Below are 14,607 nucleotides of genomic sequence, written 5' to 3'. Positions count from 1 at the left end.
GTTTTGCTGGCCGCATGCACGAACAGCGCGCTTAACTTCGAATGTATGTAATGCCATCGAGCCCTTAAGGCGCAATAAATGAAATGACATGAAATGAAATCGTAAACATTTACCTGCAGTAGTATACGTACAGTCGAGAGCAAACGTTTAGAGACCACTGCATCAGCAAAAATTATTCTAGCACAACCGTGCAACGGGAAATTGTTTTAATACATGACGCTGCATGGTTAAACAGGCCCACGACTACCACTCAAGTACCACTAAGTACCAAACAATCAAGTACCACTTGATTACAGCCTTTATGTCTAGGCTGCGAAGAAAAAAAATATTTTGCGGTACCTCTGGTCCTCAGACTTTTGCTTCCGACTGTACATCTTTACAAATTTAATGCTATGACCTTTCCTTTGATTCATTTCTTCATTTTAATGCAGGCACCAGTATCGGTTTGCTGAGCCTCTTCAGCGTCGTGGTAAACGAACACTTTCTCAAGTACCGCGCAGCGGCCTCCGGCATCGCCAACGCGGGCTTCACAGTTGGAGGACTTGTATTCCCTCCGGTGATGAAGGCACTGGAGGATAAATACGGAATCCAAGGCACATTCTTGATTGTTGGAGCTGTCATGCTCAACGCGATGGCTGGTGCTTTGCTGCAACGCACTCCACCGGTGGCTCAACCGGAACGAGACAAAACTGGGGCCTCAACCCACGATTTGGATGTAAGAGATATTATCCACAAAAATGGCGGCGAATTGGTGGGACGGTGTTCTTATAGTCCACACCCACACGATGACGCAAATCTTTGTGGATGCAACGGTAATCCCGATCAAGGTTTCCAGAAGGTACATCTCTTGACAACTGAAGGATACGACCTCGATGGCAATCAGCCTAAGAGGAAAGAAACAAAGCTTGGTAGCACTGTTTCAACCGATGTCAACGATTCGAAAAGGGACGTTTACTATCCGGTGGAGAAGCACGCTGTGCCAGAGCTAGTCGCAAAGAACGGAGTTCAAGAACCTTTGAACGGAGGACCTAGAAGTGCCAAAAGAGAACATTTTCTCTCTTTTCTCTTGTTACCTGAATATTATCTCATCGCCTTTTCGTTCTCCGCCATACACTTTAACATGACTATGTATAATACTGTCGTAGTCGACTTTGGAGTAGACCGTGGGATATCTGCGTGGAACGGGGTGTACCTGATATCAGTCTACGCGGTGGCCGACCTGCTGGCTCGGCTCGGCTCTGGTTTGATTACGGACAGAAAGTACCTGCGAAAGAGCACCATGATGGGGTCTCACCTGGCACTTTGGGGTGCATCGCTCTGCCTGATGCCGCTGTGTAGCTCGTATCCAAGCCAGGTGGCTCTGTCACTCTTATTTGGATGGTGCAACGGGTCAACGATAATACTTATAGTGGTGCTCTTCATGGAGTTGGTGGGCATCGACAAGGTCGGCGTCTGCTTCGGAAGTGCCAATGCAGTCGCCGGACTTGTGGGACTCGCAAGGCCGTTGGTGATAGGTGAGCGAAAGCAATCTCTTTGGTGACTGAGCATTATATAGGCTAGATAACGTTCCATGTTTTGGGAGGAATAACACAAAAATGCGGACAAGATGTCGCACTCGCATATGCAACATTCACCATAACATTGCCAATCTCTGTATGTACTCGATGTTCGACATGTTTACGCGCAAGCGTAGATGGCCCGTCTGTGAAATCGGCGAAATTATGTTTGTCGTCGCGAGGGAAGCAAGCGCCGGGAGAGGAAGGCGCCTGGAGGTGGAGAAGAGGATCGCTGTGCATGTTCATGACGTCTCTTCTTTGCGTGTGTAGCAATATGCGCTTTCCCTGTGGTACACCAGGCATCGCACCGTCGAGATATCGTAGCGTCCGCCATCGCGTTCGCGCCCTTTCCGTTTGTGCTACGTCAACGCCGCGGTGCTCGCTGTGCATGTTTGCGGCGTTCATAAGCTTGCGCGTAACCCGCGTTCATGAGGTGAAACGTCACTGTAACTTTTTAGGCGAAGCTTTATAGGCTCACAAGTGTCGGAGGTGGTGGTGGTGTCACGCTGAAAAGTGGGCCGATCCTGGTGATAGTGCGGAAAGGGTCCCAGCTCAATGGCACATACCAGGGACAAAAAAGAAAGAGAGAAAGAAAGGAAGAGAGAAAGTGAGAGAGAAAGAAAGAGAGAGATAGAGATACAGAGAGAGAGAGAGAGAGAGAGAGAGAAAGAGAATGCCCTATCAAATACCCCCCCCCCCGCCCTCCACGCCCTTAAACCATTAATTAGTAGCGAGGAGCTGTGGAAGACTGCCCTGCGCAGCTCCGATCCCACCCTAAAGGACCGAGTCCTGAGGTGGGCTGAGGAGGTAGTGGAGTCCTAACACGACTGGTGGACGGACGTCTAGCCACATAAGGTGGTGATGGATGCCTGCTGGGACTAGAGCACACAGACCTCCCCCTCCCCCCCCCCCCCCCCGGCCCATCCCCTTTCGTAAAAAGAGAAATAAAAGTTTATTTATTCATTCGTTCATTTACGTATGTCTGCGCCACATGGATAAGAACTGGACCGTAGTGTCTTGGCAACAAGTCGCCGAGGGAACTCATATTTAGTACTTTATGTGAATTGGCATCTGCCTTCCGAGACATTCCCCCTTCTTTTGGTATTGGCATTGCACATGTCTGCACTAAAAGGTGTGAATATAGCGCTCGTCTCCCCCTAATTGTAATGATCTTGTATACATTCTCGCTCCTACATCCTGTCTTTGTCTTCACCCATCGTAATTAGGGTTGCCAACTCTCGAGTGGACGAAGCCGGCACGGCGGGGAGGGGGGAAGAAAAGTATGTGTGTGTGTGGGGGGGGGGGGGGGAAGGGGGACCTGTCAGTGCCAGGAGCCGCCTGTCTGTATGTGCAACAAAGTTGAAAAAATGTGGTTGATCCCTCTTATATAGGAATCGGTATAGAACACGAAAGTGAAACGTGTCTTCACAGAAGTAGTGTAATGTTTATTGCACATTGATATATAATGTCTATTGGTGTTTTGTGGCTAAAGCGCCCTTAGGCGTTGATGCACCCACGCTGACGCCTGGTGGCACGTCTCCTCCATCACGAGTCCACGACTACCAACGTCGATGACCATGAGCAACCGTCGTGCATATGGAAGCTGCACTACGCTGCACACGCTAGCACAACGCGAAAGACGAAGCACGTAACTGACACACTAATACAACGCGCAAGACAAAGCACGTAACTGAATCGTGACCGAGTCAAATCAGCGCGTACAGCGCGTCGTAATTGCAGCCTCCGCGATCAACTTCAGAAACATTTTCAGAGCTAATTGCGGAGGCCACGCTCCGCTGTGCTGAGTACGGTGAACGCCACCTAGGTGGCGTTGGTAGTGCTTCTTGATGCCAGCGTCCCTTCGAATGCTGGCATCGAGGCGTCGTAGTGCTGAGACCACCGAAGCGTTCACTGTCGGTGCGCGTTAGTGTCATAATGCAGTACTTCTCTTTTCTGCTCGTAGGCGGCGGCACCGCCCCGAGCAAGAGCGCGGGTACACGGAGGAGTGTTAGATCAATGCCTCCTAAAAAAACAATGCCTGGGACGTCGCTTGCTTTGCCATTGGAGGTACGCTGCCGTGCGTTGCGAGCGAGCGCCGCGTGTTGGCGCTAGCAACTGTACTGCCGGAGTGACGCTGTCGGCAACGCTGTGTCGGCGCAGCTGACTACGGTACAGAAAGTACGCTACAGTGGCCAGAATCACTGTAAGTACGCGTTGTGCAGGCGGTTGCTTGCGCGCTCGTGGCGTGCATTTGAGGTGCGGCGTAGAGCGCGCGCCTGCTGCGTGACAAAATTTTTCTTCGAAGGAAGACCAGCTCTCGGCCGTCCGGCAGAAGATGCCGGCCGAGTCCAAGTCCTAGCTTTTTTATAAGCTTTTTTCGACCGTCTTTCGACAATGCCGTGTAATGAGTTTTGAAGTTTTGAGCATTACAGTCACTTGGCGGATTTTCGAAGAAGAGTGAAAATTTTGTCAAGATTGGTAAAATCGTGGTAAAAAAAAAATGCGTGGCGAAGAGAGCTACGCTCAAAATTTAACTCGTCTTTAACTCGTGTACAGCGCCACGTCGCTAGCGCGTTGGAGATGCGTTTGAAGAACGCTGGCATTCTTTCTGCCGACGGTCAACCGTGCATGCTGTGTTCGCCGCTGCCGAATAGTTTCGCCAGAAGCTCGCTTATGGGCACAAATTCGTCCAAATAAAGGCTACTGTTATCCCAGTTCACCTCCTCTCTTTGCCAACTGACAAAGACCGTCACTTCAACGCGACAATATGTAGCATGAATGTCGTCTGGTGAAGCAAAGGCCACGGTAGGCAAGGGCGGGCGTGCGTCGTCTGCTCGAGTTACCATGGCACGGCGACGCGCTGCCGCCGCCGCCGCAGGTGTGTTGCAAGCGTTCGCCGCGAGAGGCTCTAGGGGTTGTACTATGTGGAGAGGAGGAAAACGGAAATGGTAGGGCGCCGCGTCTCCGGCTCACGTCCCAGGCATAGTTTTTTTAGGAGGCATTGGTTAGATATATAAGGCGCGTCTGTGTAGCTCTCTGCAAATGCGTTTGTGGCGCAATGGGTTAAACGCTCGGCGATCTATCGTCGCGGACCGAGAGGTCGTGGGTTCGATTTCCAAATTTTGCATATTTGTGGAACTTTTTCTTCTGGTTTCTTTCTTTGTATTATGTTCTATGACGTATTTCCGTGACGGAAATACGTCAGTGAAGTCTTGGTGGACCCCGGCATAAAACACTTTCGTGTTAAAAAACATTGTCCTACCGTATCGCCATTTACAACAAGACAGGTGCAGTGTAGTTGTCTGGCAAAAACAGCTACCGATACGTATAGACGCATTGTGAACAGATAGGTCCTATAACAGAACCTTAACAAGAACGAAAACAAAACAGCCTTTCTGCTTATGACATTGCAACAGAACACAAAGAATTAATGTGCGAAGGCGCTGTGAGGTATCATAAAAAGAAAATCTGGTCTGTTTATTATTATCTATAGTGAAAAAAAAAGCAGAAGTCGGAACATTGGGCCTTCCCAACTGGGCCAAGTCGGGACACAGGGCATTCACTCGAAAGTCGAGACCAACCCACTAAATTCGAGATGGTTGGCAACCCTAGTCGCAGTCGCCTTTCCCGCTGACTTATGAGTGTTATTTTTCGCTTCCGCTTTCTATTCGCAGGATTCTTCAGAGATACTCACGGGGACTACGCTGGCTTATTCATCCTCATCGGGGGAGTGACGATGTGCGTGTCTCTGCTGTGGTTGTATTATCGCATGAGAGAACGGTGCCCATCGACGACAAAAGACGGCCACTCGTCGAGAATCCGCCCAAAACTTAATGGCCGCATCTCTACGTCGTGAGAAAAGTACCGGTCCAAAGAAAGAACTACAACTTCGGGCATTATGTGCTTGTGAGATGATCCCTATTCGCGACGGCGTGGCATTTGGAAAGGAATATTAACGAAGTGCTGGTTCCGGACTGCACCAGCACATGAATTTAGAGAATCAAGCCTGGGAGGATCAGTCGCATCACTATTGCAAGCTCACAATGCATTGATAAAAGAAAAAATCGCGTATCCGGCCTCCATTATCCATGTTCTGTCCAGTATACTTCGGAGAAGAGACTGCAACGTTTATTGAAAAGAAGGCTTAGGGTGTGTCCTGGCGTCCCCCGAACAACCTCTAGTCCTCTTGTTATCGCCGAGCCTCGTCATCCGCCTTTTCCAGTTATACGAACAGTCGAAGGAGGAGAACAAGGAGAGGGAAAGACAGGGAGGTTAACACGCGTGTAAGTATCAGCTAGCTACCCTGTGCTGGTGAAAGGGTAAGGGAACAAAAATTGTTTTTTTAAATTTACACAATAACGCGATGCGACACGCTGCAGTCGGTCGCACAATTCCCAAGTCCTTAAGTATCTAAGCAGCGCATTTAAAGCCTCAAGTGCTGAAGCCGGGCCGGATTAGCGTGCTTGGACCTTTTCCTCCGTCAAGGGACGATTGTCCCGTTTGTCATGCGCGGTCGAGAGAACTTTTCTTTGCACACTGCGATGGGGAGAGTGACAGAGGAGGTGCTTGATTGTCTCCCCGAAGCCGCAGTTGCCACAAGCAGGGCTGTCGGCCATTCCAATGCGGAAGAATTAGGCGTTCGTGAATGCTACGTCGAGCCACACGCAGCACAGAAGGGCAACTTCCGCTCGTGGTATCTTGCGGAACACAGAGTTTGCAGACGTGGATACAATCTGTGGAGGCGTGCGTTGGTATATAAATTCACTGGAGTTTCACTGTGTCAGCGTATAAGCTCGCGCGCGAGTGAGCGAAGTCTTGTGGCTGCATCTGTTCTCTACAGCTGTATTGGTATACAGTGGACACCGTCGTGGACCTATCGGGCAGCATCATCCGAACTGTCGTTAGCGTGGAGAAATTCCGCAGTATACCCTGTGTCCACTGATAGATGATGATGTGCCCGTTGTCGAATGTGTGGTGGGGACGTAGTCTGATGTCTGCGACTAGCTGCGCCTTAGGTGCGCGAACGGGGACCACAGAGCGCTGGAGAGCTGTCTTCTAGTCACAAAAGATGGACCATGACTGCGACGATTAGCGACCAATAAACACCATTGCAGCACGGATAGCGGCGTGTTTTGCAGCCGTCGGAACAGGCGTTATACCTCACAGCGCCTGTTCCATTCGTGTCTCTGTGTGCTTCTTTGTATGTAGATTCTGCGCTAAAACACTGAGAAGTATGCAATGTGAGACGTCTTGAAATGGATGATGATAGATTTCGCGGGAACTTCTAGACACGCGTGCCGCATTCTAAGGCAACATGAAGAGCACCCATCTAGACAACTCCCTTCAGGAAAGAACCAAATTAAAACCCATAAGGTATTCAGCATCATCATCATCATCAGCCTATTTTTTTTTTTATGTCCACTGCAGGAGGAAGGCCTCTCCCTGCGATCTCAATTACCCCTGTCCTGCGCTAGCTGATTCCAATTTCCACCTGTAAATTTCTTCATGTCAACACCCCACCTAGTTTTCTGGCATCCTCGACTGCGCTTCCCTTCTCTTGGCACCCATTCTGTAACTCTAATGATCCACCGGCTATGCACCCTACGCACTACATGGCCGGACCAGCTCCATTTTTTTTCTCTTAATGTCAATTAGAATATCGGCTATCCCCGTTTGCTCTCTGATCCTCACCGCTCCCTTATCATCTCTTAATGTTAGGCCTAACATGTTTCGTTCCTTCGCTCTTTGTGCAGTCCTTAACTTGTTCTAGGGGTTCTTTGTAGCCCCATATGTTAGAAACTAACTGGAACACCAATGCATTTCTCCGCAAAGTTCGATAATTAATATCTGGAAACTGGTGTCGTCCCGAGAATTCGTTCCAAGTGAATCCGCCTTGCGAACTCCACGGCTACAATTTGTAAATTGCAATATGGGCCATCAGGTAATTAGTTAAAAACTTAATTAGTGAATTATTGGTAATTATTCAATTATGCATTTCAATTTCTTGTGCAAGTAATGTCCGCCTCTTCGAGTAGACCAGCTCATGAACGAAAATTGTACTAACTGCCACAGGCAACCTTTAAGAATTTTTGAAAGTGTTCGCTGAAACACCCTGTATATGTTGCGTTTGGGTTTCTAGAACCTACAATGGCCTGTGGGCATCCCGGATTTTCTTTATTTTTACGTTACAATGATAGATTATCAGTTCTTCGGAAGTGGCAATAGAGTACTTCTTGTGATCTTCTGGTGTCTCTCACAACAGCTCGCCCTCCAGCAGGAGCGATCCCAATACCAGTGAACATGCAGTGATGATTCCACAATAAACCACGAATGAGCCCAAATGGCTTCTGTGTGTCGACGATAACCGCGCGAGTGCTGGAGACGAAGGCACGGGCACGCGTTTGACAAAATCGGAAAGCGTTTGAATTGCACTGCTTCTTTCTGATACAAAGCAAACGGAAGTAAGGTAGAATCATGGTAAAAAAAAAATGTACAGGCGCAAAGCCACGGACAACAGAAGCGACACGATGACACAAGTGCTTACTTACAAACGACAAGTTATTGCCGCAGTGAACCTTTCCTGTAGCAGGGTAACGCGCACACGTTGCTTCATTGTTGAAAGAAGAGACTGAGAAGAAACAATATTCGTTGATAAATATAACGGGCATACGGCAGAGACAAGCACTCGTTCGATACAAAGCCATGGAACTTGCCGCAGTAAGGGAGAACGCGCCAGAGCTTTATCCTTTCCGCTATCTGCATGAATTCTGATTGGTGAACAACGCCCATCGTTGATATAGGGGTCACGAACAGCGCCAGAGAGTAGACGAAAGCAGGCAAGCAAGCAAGCGGAGCACGTGACACGGGCAGTGCTTTTGTCATGGTTCCTGTTCTCTAGATCCTCGCGCTGCTTGCAGTATGCATCGTAGCCAAATAGCCCAAATCAACACTTTAGATCCTAGGAAATTTTCCCATGCAGTCGCTGGTCTTAAAAGAAAGGAGAGAAAAAAAAGAGAAAAAAGAAGTATGCAGCATCACATTCATTTCTACTATCGCCAACCATGCTTTCGTTGCAGGATAGCATTGGATCTTAGTTCGGCCTTTGTTTTGCGAGAACAACTCATATTTAAACAGTTTGCCTCAAATCATTTGTACAATTTTTTTCCCACAAATTACGTCACCACCTGGTGGTGGTAAACAGAAATTTGGACTTGATTCAAATATGACGGAAAAGATAACATGTCAACTTTAGAGTATCTTAAAATAAGGAAGTTTCTGTTATGTAAATTGCAGGACAACGGCGTCTCCCAGCAGTCTACAATTACTCCAGTTTTCCGTGAGCTGACTCCAAGCATAGGGTGGAGTCAACTGGCCCAAGACAGGGGTAACTAGAGATCGTCTAAAGAGGCCTTCCGCCTGCACTGGACATAAAAAACGCTGACGAGTGAACTTTCTTATCACAACACATGTTTGTTTTTGTTTTTATAAAGGAGGTGCTTAGGTGGAAATGAAGACGAGATCAGGCTTCTGTAGTGGTCGATAGCTGTAATGAGATATAAGGGGGGCTTGCAATATAGATGCTGAGTCGGTACAGCCTTTATTTAAAAAGCAGTGAAATGCGATAAACGAACTGCTCCAATGCCCCTATTCGGCATGTGACTCTACGTCAATCAAATACTGCAATGAAATAAAATATGAACAACTACCTAACCAACACCAGGAGAACTGATGGACGGGGTAGTTGATATGTAATTTTTCTGTCACCCTACTAATTAATTTACTATGGTGAGTTCTTATATGAATTAAGAAAGATGCTGGCCTCTTTAGGATGTGCCGGTTACCTATCTGCAGTGGTACACGTTGGAACTTGTGCATGCAGGCTGGCATGCGCAACTAATTACACGAATACCATTCAATTAGTAAGTACAAGTAATTTCCCCTATGTTGTCCTTGGTGTCATTGTTTGTTGGCTTCTTATGTTATGAAGAATACCATAAGGAGTTCAGGTGCACAAACTCTCTAACGCGCCTTACCCATTTTCTTTTCCGATCGTCACACTCCCTTACTACTGAGCATGGTAGTCAATCGAAATTTTCTTACTTAACGTCAATTTGTTCTCCTCTCACACACACACACACACACACACACACACACACACACACACACACACACACACACACACACACACACAATCTCATCTTTCCTCACTCTCAATCATAAATGTTTTTCTTCCGAAATGAATTATAAGTTTCGATATGTATTTCTCAGAGGAAGCCGCTTATAATAAGCAAGTCACATACCGGAACAGGTTTAAGGCAGATGGTCTGCTCTTCAACATTCGCAGTTTTTACGAAACTACGAGCATAATCTGGTTGTTTCCCGCGAGCCGTCTCCAGGCAGCTTCGCGGTAAAACCGTCGGAAAAGAACCGTCGTATTCCACATTGGTGGTAGCACATAAAGGTCAGTGCCCCTATTCAAAAAAAGTCATTACCTTTGACAACAACAGCATAGCACATTACTGACTGCTTAAACAGCGTATAAAACGACCTAGCTTCCGTGTTGTCACGGGAGCGCTATCATTGACTCGAAACCAAACAGAGTGAACGAGTGCTGCAGAGCGTCATCGTTACTCTTTACGGTGGTCATGACGACAACACTAACATTCAGAGAAACGGTAAAGCCATTACACCTGTGCGCCTCGAACGGGTAAACGAGCTGTGAAAGGCCTCAGCACTTTTATACGCCGATTGTGCTGTTTCGCGTGCGAGTGAATGAAGCCCTCATAAAGGGGTAAGAACGCAAGAAAAATGCAGGATTCAGAGCACCAAGGAAATTGTTGAGCTGCTGGCAAAGAAGAACAGTTATAAGTGCAATAATTTCTTAGTGCACGAAGTAGCAAAAGTTCGTGAAAGTCGGTTCTGAAAGGCAGAAATAGTTGCAGCACACACCTGACAAAGTAAAATGAAGAAAAATAACTAAATTTGTCATAGGCCACTATTGGACGCCGATTAAGAGCTATCAAAGTATTATTTCACGGCGTAATACAGTTCAGGTAGTTCAGGAATTACTTTGCACGAGCATTCAGTTTGGATTGTCTGCAGCAGACGAAGCATTCTTTTTCTTGGCGCTATCGCGATGGCAAAACAGAATGACGAGGGGTATACTGACGACCACACAGTTCCTTTCTCTATGACGACGCATTAACATCGATGGCGACAACAGCCGGCGTCAGCGTGACGGTGTCGACGGACGGACGTAAACACGTTTGGGAGCTTTTAACTTATTAACTGTTGCACAGTAAAAATAAAAATTCTTCCCTCGTTTTTCTTTTTTTCCTCAGTAATAATCGACCCTTTTCCGCCAGATGAATGAAAATAGAATTTCGAAACAATTCTTTACATGTCTAAACTGATTTGATATTGCTCTTCAGTAATCTTCTAAAACGTCATTGCATGTAGTGTGTGAGATCGTTAAATGCAATATGATTTCTTATCTTGCATGCCACCCTTCAGTACCGCTTCGCTTGAAACGCCGAGGAAACACGGCGGCGTGCCTAAACAATTGGCTGTAGCCCGTCAAGTCCACCCATTTGTTACGAGCGCAGCCAAAAAATATAATATCTACGCGTAAAAAAAAAAAAAGGCATCCAGACTCGGCTTATCTCTTCAGCCGTCGGTGCACTGAGTTCGTGGCCAAGATAGTCTGCTGGAGGCCTTTCATGCGAGTTAAACATTCTTCCGCCATGGACGCACGCACATCTCTGTATAAGACTCGCGAGCGGAAAATTGCAGTCGGTCGGCCATTACATTTCAGTTCACGATGACGATAAGCGGCGAAGCGCCATAAAAGTCGCAAGTACTCACTGCAGCAACGATTGGCACTAGCGAACACGCCGCTACAATCGTGTCATGGACTCCTCTAGGAGCTGGCTCGTGGCAGCCGGCTGCTGCTGGGCCAACATCTTCTGCGTCATCATGACCCGATCCGGAGCCATCATCTACGTCGGCATCATAGAGACCTTCCAGGTGACGCGAGAAGAAGCCACCTGGCCGGGCACCGCGTCGGCCACATGCTACTTCACTGCAGGTGATACCACTGTCTCTGCTGTCGCGTGTCTGGTACGAGTACGTATACCGGCTAATTCGAGAACCACCGGAAGAACCGTAGCAAGTCGGGCGAGTCAGTACAACTGTGTGAACTAACCGTAAGGCATACACTTATACCACAGTGTGAAAGAAATCAAAACATGAGGGATGTGACACGGTGCGCATAGTGAGGCGTCTATGAGACTGCACAGCTAAGAAATTAGTTTTACTAATGGATGTATTTACATTCTGTCCTATAGCACGTGTTCTATACAGAATGTTGCATAAGTAGGAGCGCCAGGTGTGCATGACTCTTCCGGCTATATCGCTGGAAAGTTCGCGCTTATGTTTAGCACGAAAGGGGCTTCTCGCTGTGGATGCGTTTAAATACTCTATTTATGTGCATTACTTGCCTGTTTCGTTCTGAGTAATTTAAGATATAGGCTACGTATGCAGATGCTGGACAAAAGCGTAGAATTTGCGGCAACGAAATGGTGGCACCATCTGTCGCTGTTATGGCGAAACCATACAGGCTATGGGCGCAGCCGGTCTGGAGCTCTGCTTTCTAGTACACTCTAGCACTGTACTATAGCTGTGTAGTACGCGCGCGGCCGGTCGTGCTATGGGTGAAACAGTGACAGATGGTGGCAACAATTCAGTTTCAGCAAATCCTGCACTTTCTGTTTGGAATCGCCGTAGGCGACGCATGCACTTCTTGTAAAGGGCGTTCAAAATCACGCTTTACGGAATTTTCAGAAATCGCCTGTGGCAGGCTGCATAATTCTTATAATTGACTGAGTTATTCGATGAGGCGGACGTTAGTAGCACGAGAAATCGAAACACGTATTCAACTAATTAACAAAATTCACTAATTACCTCCTTAGTTAATTGCTCTACGACACATATTGCAATTTACGAATTGTAGCCGGTGAGCTTGCAAGACGCATCCACTTGAAATGAATTTACAGGATGAGACCAGTTTCGAGATATTATTTCCCAAAGTGTGGGACGAAATACACGGGCGTTCCAGTTACTTTTGTGCTCCAATGTATAAAACAGAATTTTGGTAAAAAGTTAAGTGGGACAACAGTGCATTTTTACGGCGAGTTTGATGGCGCATATCTCCAAACTGGTGTCACCCTGGAATTTCATTCCAAGTGGATACGCCTGACAAGCTCACCGGCTACAATTTGTAAGTTGCAATATGTGTCGTGAAATAATTAACGAAGAATTAATGAGCGGATTTTTGTTACTTAGTTGAATATGTGTCTCGATTGCTCGTGCTACTAATGTCCGCCTGATCGAATGACCCAGCTCAATGATCAGAATTATGCTACCTGCCACAGGCGATTTCTAAAGATTCCGTGAACCTTAATTTTGAACACCCGGTATATTGGAGACGAAATTGGTAATTATTACGCACAAATGTGGTTTAGGATACGTCCACCTCGAATAGTCACCTCTGCGAGAAATCTGAGTGCGAATGAGCTAGTGCCATGTTTACTGAGTGCGCCATACAATGAGCAACGCGAACGTGAGTTTGTTGAAAGTGGCAAAACTTGCGTCAGCGTTCCTTCGCTATCGCTACGTCACAATGAAGTCCCCTATTTGTCGGGTACATGACACCGCACCTTTAGCGGTGTTATCGCATGTCCTTCACTCTGAAAATGGCTTGTGCCCTTCCGGGCTTATCTTGTCTGCAAACAATAATCTTCATCTATAGCTTGCATGGATTTCCTTTCTTTTACACTGCACCACGCGTTATGGTGTCGTGATCTCGTAGCATGGCCAAAGCTTGGGAAGCTTCTACTCTTTTCTCGTACCTTCGACCGCCGCTGTCGGAGCATTCTCGAGGGGGGGGGGGGTGATGACTCATCCTGTTGGTGTATGCTCACGCGGTAGTAATGTCTGTCGACTCGCCGGGTGAGAAGGTGTCTCGGCGTGTGCTCTCTCTCTCTCTCTCTCTCCGGTTAACGTCGCTCCGTCGAGTCTCTTCCAGACGCTTCGGCGCCGTTGTTAGCGTTGTTGCTTGAGGTGTATGCGCTCTCCCCCTCTGTTGAAGTTGCCGCGGGGCCGGCATGTTCTTTCGCTGGCTTGCGCGACACTCGGCGCGCGCTTGGATTACGCGCTCTTTTGTGACACCGAATGATCCCCCGGTGCTTCGCCCACTCATCATCATTCACTTCGTGGAAATGCGGTGTTTTTTATATATAATTACGCATTTGGTGCCGCAGCTAAACGTCGCCTCCCCTCTCTCCCGTCCCCCCCGCAGCCTTTCGCGCCACGGAAGAAGTCGCGTTTGCTCTATATATATGGTGATTGTAAAGGAGGAAAGACACGCTTAATTCTGCAGCCAGTCAGGAAGCACGCCGCATAACGCGCGTTTGTTCTCCACCGTGCATTCGCTCTCCGTAATAGCGCGCGTCCCTCGTGCGCTTTCAATCGCACATACAGCATACGGCGCGCGGCGAGAATTTCATCGCAGTTTGACGTCATACCGAACCTCACCGCGACGGCGAAGCCGACGGCAAAAATCAGTTTTGAGTGTCCATCGCAATAAAAAAAAAAAAAAAAAAAACGCCCAGTTTTGTGAACGTCCACCTACTCTAATGTGTTCGCAGAGCATTCGTCACAGATGGCGATGTGCCTTTTATTTCAGCTAGTCAGTGATTCATGAGCTACGCAGTTCGTGCTGATGAATCGTAGGTACCAGCCAACAGCGTGTGAGCTAAACATAAAGCGCACATTCAGTTGTGGCCCGTGTCTGCGCATAGCGCGCGTGAACTATAAACTACTAAACAACTTCGCCGCAGTCAGCAGGAATACCAGCCAGACTATTCCTTCCTGTGTTTACTCACTAATGAAAGGATCCGGATTCATTTTGAGCTCCTGGGTTTCTTTAACGTGTACACGACGCAGGGTATACGATCGTTTTTCAGCTCCGTCCCCTTCGGCATGCGGCCGC

The 14,607-nt window shown here is 47.8% G+C and overlaps 1 protein-coding gene across 1 annotated transcript in view; it reads left to right on the top strand.

Moving 5' to 3' along the window:
- LOC119448608 (uncharacterized) overlaps window positions 1–14,607 on the top strand; it is a 29,351-nt gene that overhangs the window by 10,423 nt on the left and 4,321 nt on the right. The window contains exons 3-6 of the mRNA XM_037711840.2: window positions 432–1,514; window positions 5,231–5,408; window positions 8,850–8,892; window positions 11,442–11,643. Of these exons, the coding sequence (XP_037567768.2) occupies window positions 432–1,514; window positions 5,231–5,408; window positions 8,850–8,892; window positions 11,442–11,643 (1,506 nt within the window). The remainder of the gene's footprint in view (window positions 1–431; window positions 1,515–5,230; window positions 5,409–8,849; window positions 8,893–11,441; window positions 11,644–14,607) is intronic.

Source organism: Dermacentor silvarum, chromosome 4 (genome assembly GCF_013339745.2).
Source record: "Dermacentor silvarum isolate Dsil-2018 chromosome 4, BIME_Dsil_1.4, whole genome shotgun sequence".
Taxonomy (NCBI): Eukaryota; Metazoa; Arthropoda; class Arachnida; order Ixodida; family Ixodidae; genus Dermacentor; species Dermacentor silvarum.
This window is presented reverse-complemented; position numbering and strand designations above follow the sequence as displayed.